A 23,072-nucleotide genomic window follows, 5' to 3' on the forward strand; every position below is an offset into this window, starting at 1 on the left:
ATGTAGTTTTTTGAGAAAGAGGTGATTTCTCACCCCAATATTTAAATCTGAGAAAGACTTCAGGCTGAAGTCTTTCTCAGGCATCAAAAAACAAGGGTGTTTTTCTTTCTTTTCTTGCGACTTCGTTGACCAGTTGAGCCCAACTTTTCAAAGATTTGTTATTTTATGCATATGTTGGGATACACCAAGTGAGAATACTGGCCTTTGACAATTACCAAAGGTGTCCAGTGCCTTTAAAGGTGTGTTATAGGGGTGGACATTTCTGCTACAGCTGGGCATGATAACGCTTGCACTTATTTAGGCTAAATTATAATAATTAAAGGCTTTTGATGTTTATGCTAATTTTGTTCAGTCATCCTCTCATTCAATTAGAGCTAGTGGCGTTAAAAAAGGCGGGCAGTTTTGTTTTATATTATTAAGTTTTGTCTATGGGAGTTCTGGGACTTTCGGGACCAAAATGCATTACAAAGGACCTTTCAAGACGATAAATGTTGTTGTTTATATAAATTTACTAATCAGAGATAAATTACAAGAAGGCCTGTTCACATTCAATTTTACAACGAGCGTTTATAGACGATGTGACCTCTGACGTCACACGAAAACCATAACATGATTCGCGCGCATACGGCCGGGCAAAACCTTTGTGTGTTGGCAGCCCGCTATAGAAAGTGTACGCAATCTAATACCATGACTACGTGTCTTTTTGCCCGGCGGAGCATGGCGTATACAGTGTTTTTTCAACAGAGGGCGGTTTGAATGTAAACATATGTCACATCGTCTATTAGCTGCGCAATATTGCTTCATAGTACATGTACTGCGTAGGTTAATTGAATAGATAAGCCACAGGATACTTACTCTACTGAAAAATAAACAAACAAGGCTCCGTTTCCATGCTATAATTGGGTATTTTCTTCTTTTTTTACTAACTCTATGTTCACTATATGGATCGAAATAAAACGCATCCTAACATTAATACGTTTGTATGTGTGATTTTGTTGTACCATGTCATGTTGTAGCCTGTGCAGGGTGAGTCAAAGAGAAGATGACGATTGGTGATTTTTTTTCTCAAACAAATGAAACTCAAACTTCATTAACACAGAACAAACACTCTTTCCTGCTTATTAGAAAACAAGAATGAAAGTTGATCATTCATACGAGGAGTTATGTCTATTTTTATCAATGTACTCAAAAAAGGGCGCTATCAGACGAAGTTTGTACACATTTTGCCATAATGGAGAGGGAAATAATATCCTGCCACACCGGTATAGAGAAATCTGTCCCCCGGAGATTCTCTGAAGGAGGAGGCTTCAAAAGAGGGCGCTATCGTAAAAGTTTTACACAGTTCGACACGGCTGGGCGCTTTGTCCATGGTAGCGAGGCTGGGCCTAATGCCCATGGTATCCAGGCTATGCCACTTGCCCATGGTAGCTAGGCTGGCGGGCTGCCCATGGTAGCGAGGTTGAGACCACTGCCCGAGGTAGCAAGGCTGGACGTGCTGCCAAGGATAGCGAGGCTGATCTTTGTCCTCGTTGCTAAACAATCAATCCTTGTCGCAGTCGCACATGGTCAAGCACGTCCGAGGACAGTTTGTGAATAAAAAATTAGAACATAGCGTTTAAGTAAAATCATGGCTTACCAATCTTTCAGTTAAAATCAGCCATATTGAGCGTCATTAACAAAATCAATAACACCCTTCCTGAAAAGCAAACAACGGCGTCCTTGGAAGGGTCTATGCCGTTTTGTATCCTCTTTTAGGTCACGAGAATCTAAACCCCCGCACACGCATGGTCCTAAATACAGAAGGTTTTAACAATCAATCTTAACTTGAACAAAATAAGTCTTTTCTCGGACAAAGGCTCGATCAATAATCTAATGAAAATATTTTAATAAACGGCGCGTGCCTGGATACTAGACACAGTCGCTGATGTCGACAACGATGCTGGCACGCAGGCTAGGGCACCAGACCTTTACTATTCTATTTGGTCATCATCATCTGAGCCGGGGCCAATTTCTTTTTGATGAATATTTGTATGACCATACCTTGGATGACAAAGAGCTCCGTCTGTGATAGGTCGAAACCTGTTGAAGGTGTGTACACGTGAGTCAATTGCTAAACGTCGCCCGACGGCGGCACTCATCTTGCAGCGACAACGGATACGTTCCACACTGGTTTTGATGAGCGCCTCGAGAACACAACTTACTAGAAGATTCCTTATCTCTAAATCATGGAGAAAATAACGAACGTTCTCATTTATCTTGAAAGATTGAAATTTAGAATCTGTCTTTCTTTACTTCTTGGACTGGTTTCACTGAACGGCTCCCAAGCCCATCTCGACCGTACATTTTTCGCAGCTAACCATCGGTCTCTCGAGAATGTCGATTTCTCAGTGAAGAATTTCAGCTCAGCTGTGCTCTGTGTGAGTTACTGTCACTCTGAACATGATTGCAACTCAGTGAACTACCATCTGAAAGATCAACGATGTGAGCTGAATAATGCCACCAAAGACCAGTATCCTGATAACTTTGTCGTCGAGTATGGCAAGGTGTACTATGACGATGATGTGAACACCCCTCACTCCTCCATGTTCGGTTGTAACGAGCTCCTTGAGACAGGTTTTGAGAGCGGTATCTACACTATCTTTCCCAGTGGGTTCCCGGAGGGTCTCAGGGTCTACTGTGACATGACAACCACTGGAGGAGGATGGATCGTCATCCAAAGGCGCCTGGATGGGAGCGTTGGCTTCTACCGGGACTGGGCGGACTACCGGGCAGGTTTTGGCAACTTGGCGGGTGAGTTTTGGCTTGGAAACGATAACTTACGCGCCTTGACCGAGTCGGAAGGGACATGGCAGTTCCGCGCCGAAATTGAAGATTGGAATGGCGCAAAACTTTGGTCAGAGTCTGGTGTTTTTCGAGTCCACGGTGAGAACTTTACGGTCCATAGCGATACAGAAACCGGTAGCCGTATTTTTTCTGTGCAGGATGGTATGTTATTCAGCACAAGGGACAGGGACAATGACGTCAATTCCAATGGACACTGCGCCCAACTGCAAAAAGGAGGCTGGTGGTATAGCAATTGCTATAATGCTAACTTAAACGGCGTGTATTATAATGGAGCAAGGCAAGCTGCAGATGGAATAACACTGCACTTGGGGAACCGTGTTAATTCAGACACAATGAAAACATGTAGCATGAAAATTCGCCGTGTAGCGTAAAATAATTGCCAAGTATTTTATTGCAAACAAACGAGGGTACACAATATTATGAAAAGCCAAACGCGGCCTTGATTGGTTGGTTTGTAACTTTTGATTATCATAAAGATGTACCCAGGACTCCAGCTAACATCCAAACGTTGGGCCAACGTCGGTGGAAGTCGGCAAAGTCGGCATCAACAAAACAAACGTTACATAGAGGTTGTGGAGGTCGGAGTCATTGTTTAAACGTTGTACGAACATTGGTGAAGAGTATGAAATACAATAATTAGTTACAACATTTTCACAACGTAGTTATGATAGGGGCAACTTAACTTGGATTAAGGTTTCCCGACGTTGCAGAAAACAAGTTTATTTCCAACGTTGGCTCAATGTGGTAAAACTACGGCACCCCCAACGTTGGCATCCTAGGTTGTGCCATCACAATGAAAAGACAGTATAGTCAGTTGAAAGTTGTACAAAATTGTTGCTATTGTAGTCTGATAATTGAAGCAAGTTCAATTTGACAAATAAAAAAACGAACACAAACTTAATGTGGTTATTGGATATGTTCAAGTTCTTCTCGAAGTTTGTTCCGAACAGGCGTTTATGATTCACTCAAAAAAAGCAATAACCTATCTTTGTGAATATTTTTATGTACTCGGCGCCTCGAGTCTCTTGTTTGGTAGATACGTGCGCTACATATAAGACTTCGATATGATTAAATACATTGGAGACTGTGGAACCTAAACAAACAAAACAAAAACATCTCAAAACAATATGAATACAATTCAACTATTAAATGTGTCATAATCTGCGCTTCATCCACGGTCCAGAAAAACACGATGTCATGGTTAAAAATTGGTCGTGACGTCATAGTTACAGGAATGCGAATGTCGACGGCGGGAAAAACACTGGTTCAAACAATTTCAATAAATTACATGGATGGAAACTGTAAAGTTAGTATAAAATTATAGAGCCAAGGTCTAGAACAATTCGTTACGGAGACCGTGCTTTCGCCAAAGCTGCTCCAGCCCTATGGAATAAGCTCCCAGTCTCACTTCGCCAAACAACATCTCTCAACGACTTCAAGAAGGAACTTAAAACACACTTGTTCACTTAGACTTTCATTGGGTTTCATTATGTTTTGTTTATTCTTCATTTTCTATTGTATAATGTTTTCATTTTGTGTAGGCGCCTTGATCGGTTTTCTTGAAAAGTGCGCATTATAAATCCATATTATTATTATTATTATTATAACTAGCCTAAATAAAGTAGAAAAACGAGGAGAAACTATATATTAAATAACATTAAAACAAATCAAGAGCATCAATATCTAAGGTTACCCTTTGAAATTATGTAAAATGCGTTTAATTTATTAATTAATCTTAACTGGAGTAGCTTTGCTGCTTTTTCTGTAGGTTATTATATCTTTTCCAATAAATGGTGTGATTTTGATGGTGTGTAGGAGATTCTGTTCCCCGATATGGCAAACTGTGTACAAACTTCTTCTGATAGCGCCCTCTTTTGAATCCTCCTCCCCCAATGGAACAGAATTCCATGTGACACCGGCATTTTGTAATATTATTCTATAGACCTTTTCGCAAATACCGGGGCGCGCGCGTAAAGCTTGGAATTAGGTGCATTGTGGTCTAGCTGGTATCCAAATTTGATCCATATATATCCCACAATGCACCCCATTCAACAGTCTGCGCTTGCGCATTGGTATTTGCGATAAGGTCTATGGCTCTTTACTGGAATCGTGCACGGCGCCACCAACGAACGGCAAGAAAAAAACAATTTGTAAAAATTCGAAGGTGGCCTGGTTTTCCCAATCAAATTTCATCAAATTACATCGAGGAAAACTTAACAGTTATGAAACAAAAAAAGAGTAGTTAGCCTAAACGCACATCAAACAATGATAATAGTTCAACTAGCTGGATAGATTTTGTTGAGTTGTTGAGCTTTGACAAAAGACAATTGTTGGTCTGAATGGTACACAAATCAAACAGTTTGGCGTCAGTAGCTAAAACAGCGCCCCCACTAGCTGCTGGTTCAGCCCTATCCTGAACATCTGACGCCACATTTCGAGGCTCATGAAACGCCAGAGACCGGCCTCAATACCGGCAGTGTACATTCACCTTTGACCTACATTGATTGCACATAGAGATACGCACAAATTCTCCACCAACATCTATATTATACGTTCATCCACATGCATGTACTGTATACATAATACCACAGACGTGAAACACACACAGACGCATCTGTATTTTGATTGGTCGTTCGAGGTTACCTCAGACCAATTTATGTTCAACATTATTTAATACCAATTTGTTATAAATCAGCAAGGAAAATGTCAATGCAGTTTGTGATGTGCTCGTTTCACAGTAGATGAGTCCGCGCCGCACGTGAGTGACTTTTTTTCACACAGCTCGGGAAAGTACGAGTATACAGTGCTAACACACATCGGTGTATATGGGTAAAACAACAAATTAATACTGATGTAATAGCTTATTATGGAATACATAAGTAAGAGCAGAGGGGATAATAGAAATCAGACTTAACATGAGACTTGAGGTGCAGGGAGCTTGGGCTGGACACGAACCAGATGTCAACTCAAACACGGGAAGAAAAAAGGGCTTCACCTCGTAGATGAAATTGTGACCACCGGTTCTTTTCTCTGCACTGATGGGTTGTGCCACGTTACGCTTTCCAGAAATGGGTCTGTGGGTAAAGGAATACAAAGCTAGCAACCAACAAAAGAACCATGTATGTGCTTCCAGATGCTTAGAGCCTTTTAATAATTTGAGTAAGAAATTGCCTCTTTCTTGTCGAGAGAATAATTTAAGAAATTTAATTTAAGAAATTGTCGCACAAGTTGTGTGCTTTCAGATGCTTGAATTCGAAACCTCAGCTGAGCTCTCGAATTCAATTCAAATATTTTGTGAGAAATTACTTCTATCTCAAAAACTACCTCGTTGCAGCGGGAGCCGCTTCTCACAATATTTTATACTACCAAAAGCTCCCCGTTACTATTAACCAAAAAAGTTACTATGCTAACAATTAGTTTGAGTAATTACCAATAGTGTCCAGTGCCTTTAACACAAGAAAATCAGTGATTATTAGATATGTCAGTGATAAACCCAACATTCTTGAAAAATATATAGGTTACCAAGTTCACGTTTACGTTATCAAATAACGAGGATGGTTGCAAAGTGACGCTATCAAGGTTCTGTGTAAACTTGTTCATCGATAAGGGCAGATTTGGTTCCCCGAATGCAAAGTCCAAAATCCACGCCATGCAAAATACCAACACATCGTAATAATAGATATGTACATAAATATATGCTGATATAGTTATACCACTACTTGCTTTATATGAACTAGTAAGGTATAGTCAACCGTCTGTGATTGCTTTAGAGCATGATTTTAGGATACTTTTGTATTTTGGTTTAGCCTACTGTCGTCTTTGATTTATCTTTCCTCAATTAAACCAATGTATTTGTTTGTGGCCCGCGTCTTAACATGCATGTTGGTATTCTGCAATGGATTTTCGGCTGTAGACACCTCGGGTAAGAAACAAGTTTCTACTCTTTTGAATTCATAACTGGTTTATATTTATTTATAGTGTGGATTAGTTGGACTAACTACTGTTTAAGTATTGTTTTATGAATGCCTTTGTAGAACACATAATGATTCTTGTATCAAATTCTGTCTAGACGCACCCTTCTTTTTAATGAAGGTTTTCCTGGTGGACTTTAGAGTATTACCTCGATTTATTAAAGGCACTGGATTTCTTTGGTAGTTGTCAAATTCCAGTATTGTCTCGGCGGTAGTGCAGTTCATAACGACCCTATAAGCTAAAGTAGTAGTCCCAACCCGTTTCTATACATTACGCCCATGTAGTAAAAAAGCAGGACTTTTCTTTTCAGAACTGAGAAGTCTCCTGAACAATCCGATAAATCTACTCCGCGGTAGTAGAATATTATTAAAGCAAGACAGTTCTCTAAGAACAGACTCTACCTGGCACACATGGTGTTACCGAAAACCAAAAATATATTGATACCACACATGCAAAGTAGATACATACGTGGTGTTACCGCAAACCAAATATATATTGATTCCTCACCATGCAAAGCCTCAAATCATTTTTAACAATTACTGATTATGTATTGTTTTTAACCTAAATTAACCACAATTTTACCCCCTCTCTTTGGTAATACAAATGTGACTCAATTTATAGATGTTTGCTCTGAGGGATACGAAATGGGCTACGATGGGGGATGTTATTTATTCGAGACAAATGCAGTAGCATGGAGCATCGCTAGGAATAACTGCACCGATACACCGGACTCTGATCTGCTCGTTATTAACAACAGTGACGAACTGGAGTACATTAAGAACCGTATCACAAGTGGGATATGGTGGATAGGTAAGTTTGGTACTAAGGACCTTTGCGAAACCAGGGCTTCGGCTTTGGATTCGGCTTCAGGCTCCATTCTTTCATCTGAAGCCCAGACTAAGCACGTACGCCAAGCATCTGCAATTGTCAAAACAACCGCGGGGCCAAGCAAGCCCGAGCCGAATCTGGAGCCGAAGCCGTGGTTTCGAAAGGGGCCTATGCCTGCTTGTCAAGTTGTCACAAAGTAGACTGGTCCTTGAAAGACAGGTATTGGGTTTACAGACCCAGTGATTTAATTGGATTCAATGATTTCATTGGACAAACGTTCTGTGTTTTGATTGGTCCGAGGTGGTGTTTGGCAGCTGCACTTTCGTTTAATAAGTTAAGTCTGCATAATGCAGCCTGCATAATATATGTATCAAATGTGATTATGGACGGGTAGCAGACGTAGCCTACAAGCTGAAGGCCTTTATGTTGTCAGTTTGTTTCAGACCATTTGGTAATTGTCAAAGACCAGTCTTCTCACTTGGTGTATCTCAACATATGCATTAAATAACAAACCTGTGAACATTTGAACTCAATTGGTCGTCGAAGTTGCGAGAGAATAATGGAAGAAAACAAAGCACTTGTCACACAAGTGGTGTGCTTTCAGATGCTTGAATTCGATACCGCAGCAAAACCAAAAACAGTGAGAAATTACATCTTTCTCAAAAACTTAATTACTTTAGAGGGAGCTGTTTCTCACAACGTTTTATACTATCAACAGCTCTCCATTGCTCGTTACCGAGCAAGTTTTTATGCTAACAATAGTTCAGTGCCTTATAGTGTGCTGATCCGTGATCGAGACAGTGTTTTCTAAAGACAGTGGACACTATTGGTAATTGTCAAAGACTAGTCTTCTCACTTGCTGTGTCTAAACATATCCATAAGATAGCTCAATTGGTCGTCGAAGTTGTGAGATATGAATGAAATAAAAAACACCCTAGTCACACGAAGGTGTATGCTTTCAGATGCTTGATTTCGAGACCTCAAATTCTAAACTTGAGGTCTCGAAATCAAATTCGTGGAAAATTACTTCTTTCTCGAAAACTACGTCACTTCAGAGGGAGCCGTATCTCACAATAATGTGTACCATCAACCTCTCCCCATTACTCGTTACCAAGTGAGGTTTTATGCTCATAATTATTTTGAGTAATTACCAATGGTGTCCACTGGCTTGAACATTCTTTACCAAAGCCTCTATGAAATCTGAAAAACTTTCATGTGCTTGTTGCATGATGTGGCAAGATTGCTCGTAATGTAAATGATTATATATTTAGTTATAGGTATAAAACAAAACTGCATTCAGACCGAAATACTCATATATATGAATGCTTAGATAAAAGGGCCACATCAGTGCAATAAAAACTGCAATAAAAACACTGAAGGGTACTTCACCAGCCAATATGATGCCTTGCTGATAATAGAAGTAAACATGATTTAAAGACAGTGGACACTATTGGTAACTACTCAAAATAATTATCAGCATAAAACCTTACTTGGTAACGAGCAATTGGGAGCTGTTGATAGTATAAAACATTGTGAGAAACGGCTCCCTCTGAAGTGACGTAGTTTTCGAGAAAGAAGTAATTTTCCACGAATTTGATTTCGAGACCTCAAGTTTAGAATGTGAGGTCTCGAAATCAAGCATCGGAAAGCACATAACTTTTTTTCATTCTAATTTTTTTGATATCTCGCAACTTCGACAACCAATTGAGCTCAAATTGTCACAGGTTTGTTATTTTAGGCATATGTTGAGACACACCAAGTGAGAAAGACTGGTCTTTGACAATTACCAAAAGTGTCGACTGCCTTTAATGAAGTATATGATTTAAGTATATACATGCTGTGAACTGCTTGCCAAAAATCAATCAATTATTTGTCGAAACTGAGATCTGTGACTATTTGCTCATCAAATATCGCGCATATCCGCCACTTGGTGAAGCTCCTGCTGTCGTTTTCACCAAACTCTTCCTAACTTGACTAAGGACGAGTTCAGTTCCGTAAAGAAATGCCTACTGTATCTTTGTCTTGAGGCTTCAAAACATTCCTCTTACGATTGTGTTTTGTTGTAATAGGATTTACAGACCTGTCCGTCGAGGGAACGTGGGAGTGGATCGACTGCACCGGTCTCTTCAACCAATCTCTGTGGGCTCCAAACCAGCCCAACAACGGCATTGAAGATTGCGGTGCGTACCAAGCGGTCCCGCAGAAACTGGCGGACTATCAGTGCAGCCGAGAATATAAATTCATATGCAAAATATCTGCCAAAGGTAAAAAGGCAAACCTAATGGTTATTATAGAGTATAATAATAGTGACTTATTATATATAGCGCTCATATCCGTCACTTAGTGACGCTCAAGCGCTTCAACATTCCGTATTTTCCTGCAAGGTAGGCAAATAACAATTTCTTTGATTTCGGCTTATGTGGTTTTACGTTTGACTTGTGGGATCAACTCCTTACTAAATAGCACCAAGTATTATGGTTTGCAATGTGCTATGCTGTGGCGCAATATGCAGCCAATAAAACCAGGGACACCAAGGCGAACCTCTCCTCTTTACGATAATTGCACTTGGTTATTTTAATTGCTTCACATACATAACACACGGGACCAATGGCTTCGAAGGACGAAGCATCATGGTTTAGTCTCTTGCTTAAGGACATTAGTGTCACGACTGGGACTCGAACCCACACTCTGCTGATCAGACACGCCAGAGCTTGAGTCCTGTGCTCTTAAGCTAGGCCATGACATGCAAGCCAATTTAAACTGTGGCTACATCAGCTCCATAGTGTATCGTGTAGAATTGGAACAAGTAAAATACCATAGGCCTAGCCCTTTGGCAGCGTCACAGCTATAGCTAAAAAATAATGCTTTAAACATGTCTTGCTTAGCCAAAAAATGGGCAGGCCAAAAATCACATATAGTGCACACGACATAGTATTTGGGCTGGTAACCATATTCTGTGAAGAATTATGTTGTGCTTAATAGCTACTTTGTGTGCTTAAGAAGATCTATGAAATTGGTCGCAAAGCTCAAAACACAAACAGTTTCTTTTGTCAAGGTTGCAAAACATCTCCTTTGGTAAGTCTACTGCCATCTACCGCCACAAAAAGCCTCAACACTGACTTTTTACCGATCTTTGCAGGATTTTCAGATGATGATACCAACGCAAGAAATGTCGCCGCAACGAAAGTGAATGACACCATAGCTCACGTGACGTGGGACGTTTCGCAGTACAACTGTGACGTCATTGGTTACAGAGTTTACTATGAACATTATGGCAACTCACAAACAAATGGTGAGATTTGTTTCAAAGCGTTCACAAATCCTTCGAAGGTGCATGTATAAGTATTAATATTTAATAAACAATGGACTTTAAGAGATAATGTATGAAAGACAATGTGAACCATGGCATCACCGTTTGCTTGTTTGTTTAGGTAATGTTCCCGTCACAACTCTGCAAACTCCCACAATGGGATACGAATGCCAAACTGGCAACAACAGCCAATCTCTCTAACGTTTAACGTCTATCATTATGAATTGCACAAATCGAGAAATAAATACTTGTAATGTATGTTTGGCTATATTTGAAGTATGATACATACGTCCTTAACAAAGCACTTGTAAAACTACCAGTTTACAAGATTCTGTTGCGCAGTGTGCAGCCGATCAGACCAGGAACACCGGGTGATCCCTTTCTCTTTCCGATAAGTGCACTGTGTTCTTTAACGTGCGTTACACAACAGACGGGACCAACGGCTTTACGTCCCATCCGGAGAACGAAATGTGGAGGTTTTGTGTCAGGCACTTCTAGCTTCTTCTAGACAGGTAAACCCTCGCACGTTGTCAATCCCACTGAGAGTAGTGCACGGGGTTATTTTACGTGCGTTTTAACACACGGGACCAACGGCTTTATGTCCCACCGAAAGATTAAACGTTGAGGTTCTGTTAGGTACTGATCTAGTTTCTACCTCCGCACACATTGTCAATCCCACTGAGATTGTGTTTTCTTCTGTCCTCTATACTGATCAGGCTCCGTTCAGATAGACGGTGGAAACGCAACGGAGGTGTATCTACATCTCACGCCGGACATGTGGTGGCAGATATACGTAGCTGCAATGAAGACTGATCATCAGGAGTTAGACCTGGTAGGGCCATCATCAGTATGGTTAGGTAAGATCATTTTGGTTATTTTCCATGAAGTATAAACAGGTATTAACTTTTTGTAGAAACGTAGGTGAATGACCAAATATTATCCAATATCGATGTACAAGGTAGACATTCACTGTACAAACCTATGGGAATGTCCAATATACAATGTTGATGTACAAGGTAGACATTCACTGTACAAACATTTTTATGTAAATGTCCAATATCCATATCGATGTACAAGGTATAGTCATTCACTGTACAAACGTACAGGAATGTCCAACATCCAATATCTAAAAAGCAACATCGTTATTCGCTGTACAAACATAATGTGATTGTCCAATACCCATTATAGATGTACAGGGTAGACCCCATAAAAGATTCACTGTACTGCCATACATTTTGGTGGAGTTTTACTGAGCTTTGTAAAAGTTGTATGTGCTATATCTTTAAAGGTTCGTGCCCGGGTTGGCATGTGCCTGGACTTAACGGGTCGTGCTATTGGTTCCAGTCCGAAGAACGAGACATGTGGTATAGCCATCGGAACTGGTGCAAGAGCTACGGCAGTGACTTGTTGATCATTGATAGCCCAGACGAGTTAGAGTACATCTTGAACCGGACAGAGTCAATCGCACCTAATGAGACTTGGTGGATTGGTAAGTGAACATTCAAAGGTAGCCCTAACTCATACACAGTCCCGGGGGATGATGCAGCAAGCGAGATTTCAGGCTCAACAACATTCCAAAAACCCAATTCACCTCGTTAAACCAGTCTAATCGTTTCAAACCAAGTTACTTTACGTGCAAGGTATTATTATAGCAGTTAGCTATGCTGTCCTAAACCAGGCTATTCTCCATGCATCCGTTAAAGGTTACGCCACAAGTAAATGGTATACATGTAAACCCGGTTTTATAACCGGCTTGTCCTTTCAAACCAGTACTATAACCAGCTTATCGATTCAACCCAGGTTACACCGATGCATCTGTCGAGGGTTCATGGAAGTGGGTAGATTGCGGCGACACCAACGACTGGCAAAGTACTCTCTGGGCACCAGGGGAACCAGCGGAACTCGATGATTGCGCAACGCTGCAAGGAAACACGGGTCATCTCAGAGGTCAAATCTGCGACCAGAGACTTCTGTTCATATGCAAAGTGTCTCCTAAAGGTAATTTCTTCACTAGATAAAACGGAACCATTTTAAAATAGAATTTAGAAGTTTTTTTTCTTGTAACGCAAACTTAACAAGTCTGTTTTCGTCCCATTGTAAGATTTCACCAAGGAAGATACCAAGCCGAGTAACTTGACCGCCATTGCTGTGACGTCATTCAGTGTTGAAGTAACGTGGGATGTCTCTATGTTTGCCTGTGACGTCATTGGTTACAGGGTGTACTACAACTCAACGTCTGACCAGGACAACCTAGGTAGGATTTTTCTTGCTGAAACATTTTTGTCGGGTTGAGGTATGGGTTGCTTTTGTCGCCCAGAAGTCGATAGTGTGAGACACATGAAGAGATTTGATATGATTTGAAGAAATATTTGACTAAAATCTTCGTAACAAGTTATTTTCTTATGAGTTGGTTTTTTCTTTCAACATATAACTAAAACTTCCTTCCTTGTCTTCTCTCCATTGGTTTCTTGTCTAGCACAGTGACTGAGTTCGCTTTTCTTGAAGTCCTTGGCGTTACAACCAGAATGAATACAACAAAGAGTTCTCAATATCCTCTTTGGTTTTATTTTTCTTTCAACAGACTGGGTGTTTATTAACGGTGGAGATGTAAGCTCAGTGATCCTGTCAGGGTTAGCTAAAGAGACTGACTACTCCATTGGGGTCGCTGCTCTTACGACTGTGGAGGAACTCGAACAAATCGGGCCCGTGGCCGTCACTACTCCATGGGGTAACTAAACCAAACCAAGAGATCAAAATGTCTTCATTTTAAAAAATCATTCACTTCAAAAGATACGTCGACAAGACCAGTTACATAAAAACCATTTCTGATGACGGTTTCTGTAAGTACATTTAAAAATGGGGAATCGAACGAGACTTCGAGACTGTAAAAAAAACTATAACTATTCCCTGTGTCCATTTGCTCATTTCTGATCTTGTCCCCAGGTTGCCCATCAGGTTTCGAGGAGGGCCCTGGCAATCGTTCTTGCTACTGGTTCCAGTCCGAAGAACGAGACATGTGGTATAGCCATCGGAACTGGTGCAAGAGCTACGGCAGTGATTTGTTGATCATTGATAGCCCAGACGAGTTAGAGTACATCTTGAACCGGACAGAGTCAATCGCACCTAATGAGACTTGGTGGATTGGTAAGTGAACATTAAAGGGTAATCCTAACTCAGACACAGTCCCGGGGATGATGCAAGCGAGATTTCAGGCTTAACAAAATTCCACAAACCCAATTCACCTCGTTCAACCAGTCTAATCGTTTCAAAACAAGTTACTTTACGCGCAAGGTATTCTTATAGGAGTTAGCTATAGTCCTAAACCAGGCTATTCTCCATGCATCCGTTAAGGGTTACGCCACAAGTAAACGGTAACCTGGTAAACCAGGTTTTATAACCGGCTTGTCCTTTCAAACCAGTACTATAACCGGCTTATCGTTTTAACCCAGGTTACACCGATGCATCTGTCGAGGGTTCATGGAAGTGGGTAGATTGTGATGACACCAATGACTGGCAAAGTACTCTCTGGGCACCAGGGGAACCAGCGGAACCCGATGATTGCGCAACGCTGCAAGGAAACACGGGTCATCTCAAAGGTCAAATCTGCGACCAGAGATTTCTGTTCATCTGCGAAGTGTCTCCCAAAGGTAATTCTTCACGAGATAAAACGGAAACACTTAAAATAGAATTCAGAAGCTTTTTTTGTTTTTTGTAACGCAAACTTAACAAGTCTATTTTTCGTCCCAATTTAAGATTTCACCAAGGAAGACACCAAGCCGAGTAACTTGACCGCCATTGCTGTGACGTCATTCAGTGTTGAAGTAATGTGGGATGTCTCCATGTTTTCCTGTGACGTCATTGGCTACAGGGTGAACTACAACTCAACGTCTGACAAGGACAACCTAGGTAGGATTTTCCTTTCTGAAATATTTTTGTCGAGTTGAGGTCTGGGTTGCTTTTCCGTATTACAGAAGTCGATTGTCTGAGACACATGGAGAGACTTGATATTATTTGAAGAAATGTATAACTTAAATCTTTGTTACAAGTTATTTTCTTTCAAGAGACTGAGTGGTTTTGTTCTTCATATAACTAAAACTTCCTTCCTTGTCTTATCTCCATTGGTTTCTTGGCTAGCACAGTGACTGAGTTCGCTTTTCTTGTAGTCCTTGGCGTTACAACCAGAATAAATACAACAAAGAATTCTCAATATCCTCTTTGGTTTTATTTTTCTTTCAACAGACTGGGTGTTTATTAACGGTGGAGATGTAAGCTCAGTGGTCCTATCAGGGTTAGCTAAAGAGACTGACTACACCATCGGGGTCGCTGCTCTTACCACTGTGGAGGAACTCGAACAAATCGGACCCGTGGATATCACTACTCCATGGGGTAAACTAACCAAACCACGAGATCAAAATGTCTTCATTTTAAAAAATCATTCACTTCAAAAGGTGCTTGTTGACATCTTACTTTACTTTAATTAGATACAATGTAAGGTCTTCATATTTGCTGGAGCAGGGTAGTCGAAACGTCGACAAGACCAATGTACTTAAGAACCAATTCTGATGACGGTTTGTGTTACTAAATTTGTTACCTTTAAAAATTGTTCAATCGAACGAAACGTTGAGACTGTATAACTATAACTATTCCCTGTGTCCATATTTGCTAATTCCTGTCCTTGTTCCCAGGTTGCCCATCAGGTTTCGAGGAGGGCCCCGGTGATCACTCTTGCTACTTTTTTTATAATGGTACCGACACGTGGGCCTCAGCAAGGGGACGATGCCGTGGGATCGAGGATGGAGATATTGTCATCGTCGACGACGAGGATGAGTTGAAGTACCTGGTTAGGAGGATGGAAGAGGTCAATCGAGGTCAAATGTGGTGGATAGGTAGGTCGAGTGTGTATTTTTGCAGTGTCTGATAGCTACGGCGATAATCAAAACAGGTTTCCTCCACTGCCGGTTATTACGGTGTGTCGGTAGAGGGCGTCTGGAGTTGGGTGGATTGCCAACCGACAGCTGATTGGCAGAGGCCCCTCTGGCCAGATGACGAGCACATGACCAAACTGTGGTTATTTGCAATGTCCGATAGCTTTGACGATAACAAGAGTTGTTTCCATTGCAGGTTATTACGATGTGTCGGTAGAGGGCGTCTGGAGATGGTTGGATTGCCAACCGACAGCTGATTGGCAGAAACCCCTCTGGCCAGGTGAAGAGCCCATGGTGGGTACCGGGGACTGTGGGTACCTCGTCGGTGTACAAGGGGACGGCGAGGCGGAGATCAGACCAGCGGTTTGTGACGACAGGAAGTATTTCATCTGTGAAGTCGTCGACAATAGTAAGAGAAATACGCAAAAATTGAATTGAACCGTAGACTGGTCCCCTGTCTTTACGGTGTTGGTTTTATAATTATGTAAACACATGTACGTCAGATTGAACTGCGTATCTCCAGAACCATGAGAGCCATGTATTTACGAGGTCAAAGGTGATTTTGGACTTTGGCTCGAGGCAGATCTCTAACGCAATTCACGAGCCTCGACGAGCCTTACAGTCGGAGTAAAAAAAAATATACATATTTTTAAAGAAAAACAACAAGAGGGTAAAATAATCTTAAAATTTGTTTGAAGTTACAAGCATAACGCATTTGTTTATAATTATGCAAAGTTAGATCAGTTTATGGAGAACCTTTATGCCAATCCTATTTCAACGCATCTGTATACACATCATATACACTGTAACATATCCAGATTGGAAAATATTAATACACAATCCTCACACATTCCTTGCATCATGGGATTTATACAATTAATTTCGGTTTTTACCCTTACACCGATGTGTGTAAGCACTGTGTACTCAGTACTTACCCGAGCTCTGTGAAAACAAAAACTAAAGGCTATTATTACTGCGGTGTGACTCGAACCCACTATCTTTGTAATTCTAGAGCAGTGCACTGCTCTATTTGAACACTGCAGTGTCTTACCAACTAGACAATGTTATACAATAGTTGTTAAGATTATTCGCCATCGTTTGAAATGAAGCACCAAAACTAACAAACAACGTTATATATTTCAGGAGTTTTCCCAACTGATGCAAACGCTCGAAATGTCGCAGCCATTGAACTGACACCGGATAGCTTTCTGGTCACGTGGGACACTTCTCCTGACAACTGTGACGTCATTGGTTACACCGTGTATTACCAAAAGGAGTCGCCATCAGCAATGGAGGGTAAACAACAGATCAAGGCTCAGATAATGTTTGAACTATCATTAGTCAGAAAACAACCGATAGACCTTCTCACTTGGTGTATCTCAACATATGCACAAAACAACAAACCTGTGAAAGTTTGAGCTCAATTGGTCGTCGAAGTTGCGAGAAAATAATGAAAGAAAAAACTTGTCACACGAAGTTGTGTGCGTTTAGATGGTTGATTTCGAGACCTCAAATTATAAATCTGAGGTCTCGAAATCAAATTCGTGGGAAATTACTTCTTTCTCGACAACTATGTCACTTCAGAGGGAGCCGTTTCTCACAATGTGTTATACCAACAACCTCTCCCCATTACTCATCACCAAGTAAGGTTTTATGCTAATAATTATTTTGAGTAATTACCAATAGTGTCCACTGCCTTTAAACTTACACGGTTTGAAGATTATGATGGTAGAAAGCTTCCCTTCAAATATTAAATGATGAGGTGCTGTGGTTTTTGAGACCTAGACCCTTATCTCATTTTAAAGATAGTATTTCCAACAATGTCAGTACTACCCTCTTACGATGCCTACACGACGTTAAAGAACTACTTCAACTTTTCAGGTGCGTTTGTGGACACAATCAAACTCTCATAAACACAGGATGAAGACATAGCTTTTTCGTTTTAACTTTTAAAAAGGAATTTCGCATTCGACAAACGGTGGTTTGGAGTATTTTGCCATTGTATGTTTTGAAATCGTCTTCTAAGCTTCATTTAATTTTGCAAGAACAACATTTGTTAAGGTTCCAATTTAGTTTCTTTCATTGATTAATTTTAATGAGCATAATACTCGTTCACTACAACTACGCGTTTGACACACTGACATTTCTTTTACATTTTGTTTCTAGAATTTATCACGGTAAATGGCGGCAATATCAGTAGAGTTGAAGTTGCGGTTCCGATGGTACTCGTTCACTACAACTACGCGTTTGACACACTGACATTTCTTTTACATTTTGTTTCTAGAATTTCTCATGGTAAATGGCGGCAATATCAGTAGAGTTGAGGTAACAGTTCCGATGGTACAGCAGGAGAGCACTGCTTACTCAGTCACCGTAGCTGCACTGAACACCGTGACGGTCTTAGAGCGCGTTGGCCCGGCCAGTGTCACCCTGAATCCCGGTAAGGCACCTCCCATTGATCATGTTATAGGCACTGGACACCTTTGGTAATTGTCAAAGACCAGTATTCTCACTTGGTGTATCCCAACATATGCATACAAAACAAGCCTCTGAAATTTGTGACTTTATTGGTCATCGAAGTTGCAAGAGAATAAAGAAAGAAAAAACACCCTTGTTGCACAAATTTAGATGCCTGTAAAAAGGCCCTTTCGTATCCCCTCTGCTCATCAGTAAGTGAAGTGTTCAATAAAGCCATAATAAATATTTCGGAAAAAGGGATTACTTGTATTAAGTCACGTTGTTGGTAACATTAATAACTTGTCATATATTGTTCTCATCATTTATTGCAGTATTGTTTCTCATAGTACAAGTGTGCAATACACAAATTTGAATTGCATTCGAGACTTCAGCTGAGGTCTCGAATTCAGGCATCTGAAAGCACACAACTTGTGCGACAAGGGTGCTTTTTTTCCATTTTATGCATATGTTGAGATACACCAAGTGAGAAGACTGGTCTTTGGCAATAGGAGACTTTCCAACGCTAGGTGGCAGCAGACATACCGGGTAAGTTTCCATTGTTTACGTAGTTCTGAACATGCGCATAATTCTGAGAACAATGGATTTACCCGGTAAGTCTGCTGCCCTCTATCGTCCCAGAAAGTCTCCCATTACCAAAGGTGTCCATGCCTTTAAAGAGCAACGAACGTGCTGACACGCGTGTTTATTCCGAAAGAGATAATCTCAAAGTTCTCCACATCTTCCAAACTTCGACAGTACTAGTACTTCATAAGTTTTTATGACGATAGCTTGCAATCTTGTCTTTTTTTTGTATTACACAGGAGAGCCCGTCAGTACTCCAGCTTATAGCTCCACCGATGCTGTACTCTTTATTGTCTTCGATCAGACAGTTGGATGGGTGAGTGATTGTTGTGCTTGTCTCGGTTTGTTTTAACAATAATACAAATAATATCGAAGTCTTATACAGTGCACGTATCTACCAAACAAGGTACTCAAGGCGCAATAGCGAAGTCTTATAGCGCACGTATCAACCAAACAAGGTACTCAAGGCGCCTAGTATATACAAACTTTCACAAAGATAGGTTATTGCAGTGATGGATTCTGAGACCCAATTATTTAGCACCTTTACGAGGGTTTACAAGGTGCTACGGAGCATTCAACAACCACAGTCAGGAACACCGGGGCGAACCTCTTCTCTTTTCGATATAAAGTGCACTGGGTTTTTTACATGGTTGCACAACACACAGGACCAACAGTTTTACGTCCCATCCGAATGGCGAAGCAATATCTAAATATCTTGCTTAAGGACACAAGTGTCACGACTTGGGGATTCGAACCCTAACTCTGCTGATCAGAAACACCAGAGTTTGAATTCAGTCAGTGCTCTTTACTGCTCGGCTACGACACTTCAAATACACATGTTTTGTATGGCACCGTGTATAAGATCATCCTGGTATAACTTATAATACTGATCACAATACGGGTTACAGGGCTTGAGATCCGCCAGGGTTGTTGTTTCTAAAATAAATATTGTTTTATTTTGCAGTTTACATCAATGATGCAAGTCCAGTTAGCAACAGGCATTGCGAATGTACTCAATCGATATACACCAAATCAACAAAGAGATACGTTTGCAGAGTTTGGGTAAATATCAACAGCGCCCTCACTGGGACCAAAGGAAGTCCAATCACTTTCTGGTAATGGTCAATGGCGTTTCGTACAGGCGTTTACATTTATATCCTCAGTGGCTAATGGGACAGATTTCATGACGACGTCACGATTTATCAGCTCCAAGGGTGGATTTCCTAAAGAATTAAGACTAATCTTATCTCGAGTTAGGACGAGTTAATACTCGTCCTAACTTAAGACTAGCCATACGTTTTTACTATCTCTAGGACAAGTCCTAAGTTTGTTTGTGAAATCGACCCCAAGTCTCACTTTGATAACAGTGCTTTTTGTGATAAAGTAAACCACACTAACAAGCTTTTGTTGTTTAAACTTCCCGTGACTTTCAGACCCTCTGACGTCATCTTCATATCTATCTTCAATACCGGGAGTGATCTTCACATTGTGACGTGGGTACGAGATGTCACATCCTCTAAACCAGGGGTACCCCTCGACCCCAACAAGGTCCTCAGCGCACTCTCGGCGGAGCAGACCTACTTTGAAGACTTCATGGGACCGACGTTTCAATACGCAGTGAGCCTCGTGCCAAGTCCTACGCCTACTACAACAGCGGCACCTACCGGCGGCGGCATGGACGAATGGCTGATCGCGGTGATTGCCGTGGGGGCGCTTCTTGTAGTGATAGTGCTAGGTTTGATTGTATTCAAATGGTGAGCAACAACAAATCGTGGTTTCAAGACCTTCGCAAGCAGCGCTCCGTATTGACCGCTACTTTGGGCAAGTCTATTCTCGCTACCATTGGCAGCGCGTCGTATCGCCCGCTAGCTTTGGGCAAGTCTATTCTCGCTACCATGGGCAGCGCCTCGTATCGCCCGCTAGCTTTTGACAAGTTTATTCTCGCTACCACGGGCAGCGCGCCGTATCGCCCGCTAGCTTTGGGCAAGTCTATTCCTTTTTCGATATCAAACAGAAAGTCTTCAAGCGAAATCAAATTAAGAAGAAAAACGCCCCCTCTGTCGGGTTATCACGAGTATGAAATAGTGACATCTCGGACCAAGACTACAACTAATCAGGCGTGTTGAGCAATTAGGAATAGTATGGTGCCATACAAATATAAAAACTATTTTATCATCAAAACTTTCTCAAAATTAGTCAATGCTTTCTCTAAAATTGTGACAAATAACACAACATATGTTATTCAATCGGCAGAACAGGTTTAGTGGTAATAAAGACATCTACTCTACCAATACAAAGGTCGTGGGTTCGGATCCCACTCAAGTGATATGACTGTGGATTTTTATCACTACTCGGGAAAGTACTGTGTATACAATGCTTCTTACACATCGGTGTAGGGTAAAAACAAATAATATTCATAGATCACGTTTGGTTTGCGGTAACACCATGTGTGTATCTGCTTGCCAGGTAGAGTTTGTTCTTAGAGAATTGCTTGCTACTACCGCGGAGTAGATTGTTCGGGTGTTTGGGAAACTTCTCAGTTCTGAAAAGAACTGTCCTGCTTATTTTAACTATTACCCGAGCGGATGGTATAGAAATAGGCTGGGACTACTACTTTAGCTTATTGGATCGTAATTAACTGTACTCACGCGGAGTCAGTTCTTGAATTTGTCTCAATGAAGCTAGTTCATTATATTCGTTGAAACGGCACGGTGCATATTACTACAAAATAGTAGCCAACCCGCATGCTGCATACAGGTCTACAAACAAACTGATATAGGCCCAATTTAATTAAGCAGAAAAAACTGCTTGTGAAGTTTCTATGCTATAAGCAAACAACGGGTGGGGCACCAGTCACAAACAATATAAACTTAATAGACCTTTGGCAGGTATGCAGTTTCTGCTGAGCGATATTAGTTCCTTAATTACTATTCTTTCATTCCATTTCAGTGGTTCAAAGCACAAAAAGACAGACAGACGGATAGATCTACACAGTAAGTGAACAATTAATGTTATGTAATAAACCTGGCGATTTCCTAGGGCGCCCTCTGTTAAAAGATAATTTAAACTAAGCGATGTTGATTTGTCTTTTCTTTTTAGATGAATATGCTGGTGGCAGCGTCTATGAGAGATTTACACCAACATCTTTCTCTTCCGATGGAACGTGGTAAGCGACAGTTATTGTTATTTTACAGGGTCTTGGTAATGACTCGGCAAGTTAATGGCAATAAAAACTTTCGTGGTAAGAAGTACATTGGATAGTATAATCCATCTTTGGAAACATTACACTTCGAAGCACTACATCAATGGGAAATATTCAAATATATACCGGGAGTAGTATAGACTGGTTTCAAGCCATTTCTAAGTAAGTTATGGTTTACCTTCATAACGGTGAAATAATGCGGATAAATGCAATTGACTACGTATTAGTCAATTACCGTACGTAGGTGCCCTTATTCGTCTTGAGCAAAGGCTATAGATCTGCAATCAATAACACACAGGTAGTGGGTATACCGGAGTAATATAGACTGGTTTCAAGCCGTTGACATGAAAATTGAGTTAATATGTGCTTCTTTTCTTTGCTTACAGGAATCCTGCATTCCAGCCCATGCAAGAAGTTGAAAGGGACAACTCAATAACGTCCTTATAAAACGATTGTAAAGTGAGCAGCTTTAAAGTGGAAGTAAATTATTTTGGCGGTAGTTTAGTTTATTAGGCCGAGAAAAAAACAAATGCTTCAGCAGACTTACTGTCGAACAAAAGCCATGTTATTATTGCACATAGTATATTTTAATATTGTTAAAGTGGGCTGACTGCTTTTTAGCAGTGTTGTTATTGCAAAGAGTTTATTTCAATATAGCTGTCAAAATTAATAAACATTTTGTAAACTTCAAAAAAATAAATGCGAAAACGTATATCACGAAAAGACGAAAAAAAGAAAACACGACGGAGATACTATGTTTTCGCCGTGAAGGTCTACGTATTAGACTAAATTAACTGTATTTATTAAGATTAAAATTATTTAGTTCTCAATGGACCTTTGTATGCACATGACGTCATTTGGGTTGGGCACCCTCGAAAGTCAGTTGCTCATTGGCTGATTTCTTTGGAAACGCGATACTGGTAAGACTGGTCCCCTGTCTCCATCCGCAATG

At 40.8% G+C, this 23,072-nt stretch overlaps 1 protein-coding gene across 1 annotated transcript; it reads left to right on the top strand.

The window, feature by feature from the left end:
* Window positions 1-1,231: 1,231 nt before the first annotated feature.
* Window positions 1,232-22,567, top strand: LOC117297681. The gene is made up of 23 exons (XM_033780829.1): window positions 1,232-1,424; window positions 2,455-2,985; window positions 7,438-7,626; window positions 9,714-9,908; window positions 10,784-10,936; window positions 11,671-11,811; window positions 12,243-12,443; window positions 12,755-12,952; window positions 13,056-13,208; window positions 13,536-13,682; window positions 13,898-14,098; window positions 14,404-14,601; window positions 14,708-14,860; window positions 15,194-15,340; window positions 15,640-15,840; window positions 16,076-16,288; window positions 17,023-17,175; window positions 18,164-18,319; window positions 19,158-19,234; window positions 20,320-20,672; window positions 21,868-21,911; window positions 22,018-22,084; window positions 22,507-22,567. Exons 1-23 carry the CDS (start codon window positions 1,232-1,234, stop codon window positions 22,565-22,567), a joined length of 4,125 nt encoding a protein of 1,374 aa, XP_033636720.1.
* Window positions 22,568-23,072: the final 505 nt, after the last annotated feature.

This window comes from Asterias rubens, chromosome 12, assembly GCF_902459465.1.
Source record: "Asterias rubens chromosome 12, eAstRub1.3, whole genome shotgun sequence".
In the NCBI taxonomy this organism is placed as follows: Eukaryota; Metazoa; Echinodermata; class Asteroidea; order Forcipulatida; family Asteriidae; genus Asterias; species Asterias rubens.

Coding starts and splice junctions, on each gene's coding strand:
- LOC117297681 (XM_033780829.1), top strand. CDS start 1,232: ATGGAGAGGGAAATAATATCCTGCCACACCGGTATAGAGAAATCTGTC. Junction 9,909..10,783: donor ATGCAAAATATCTGCCAAAG/GTAAAAAGGCAA, acceptor CGATCTTTGCAG/GATTTTCAGATGATGATACC. Junction 13,683..13,897: donor GGCCGTCACTACTCCATGGG/GTAACTAAACCA, acceptor TCTTGTCCCCAG/GTTGCCCATCAGGTTTCGAG.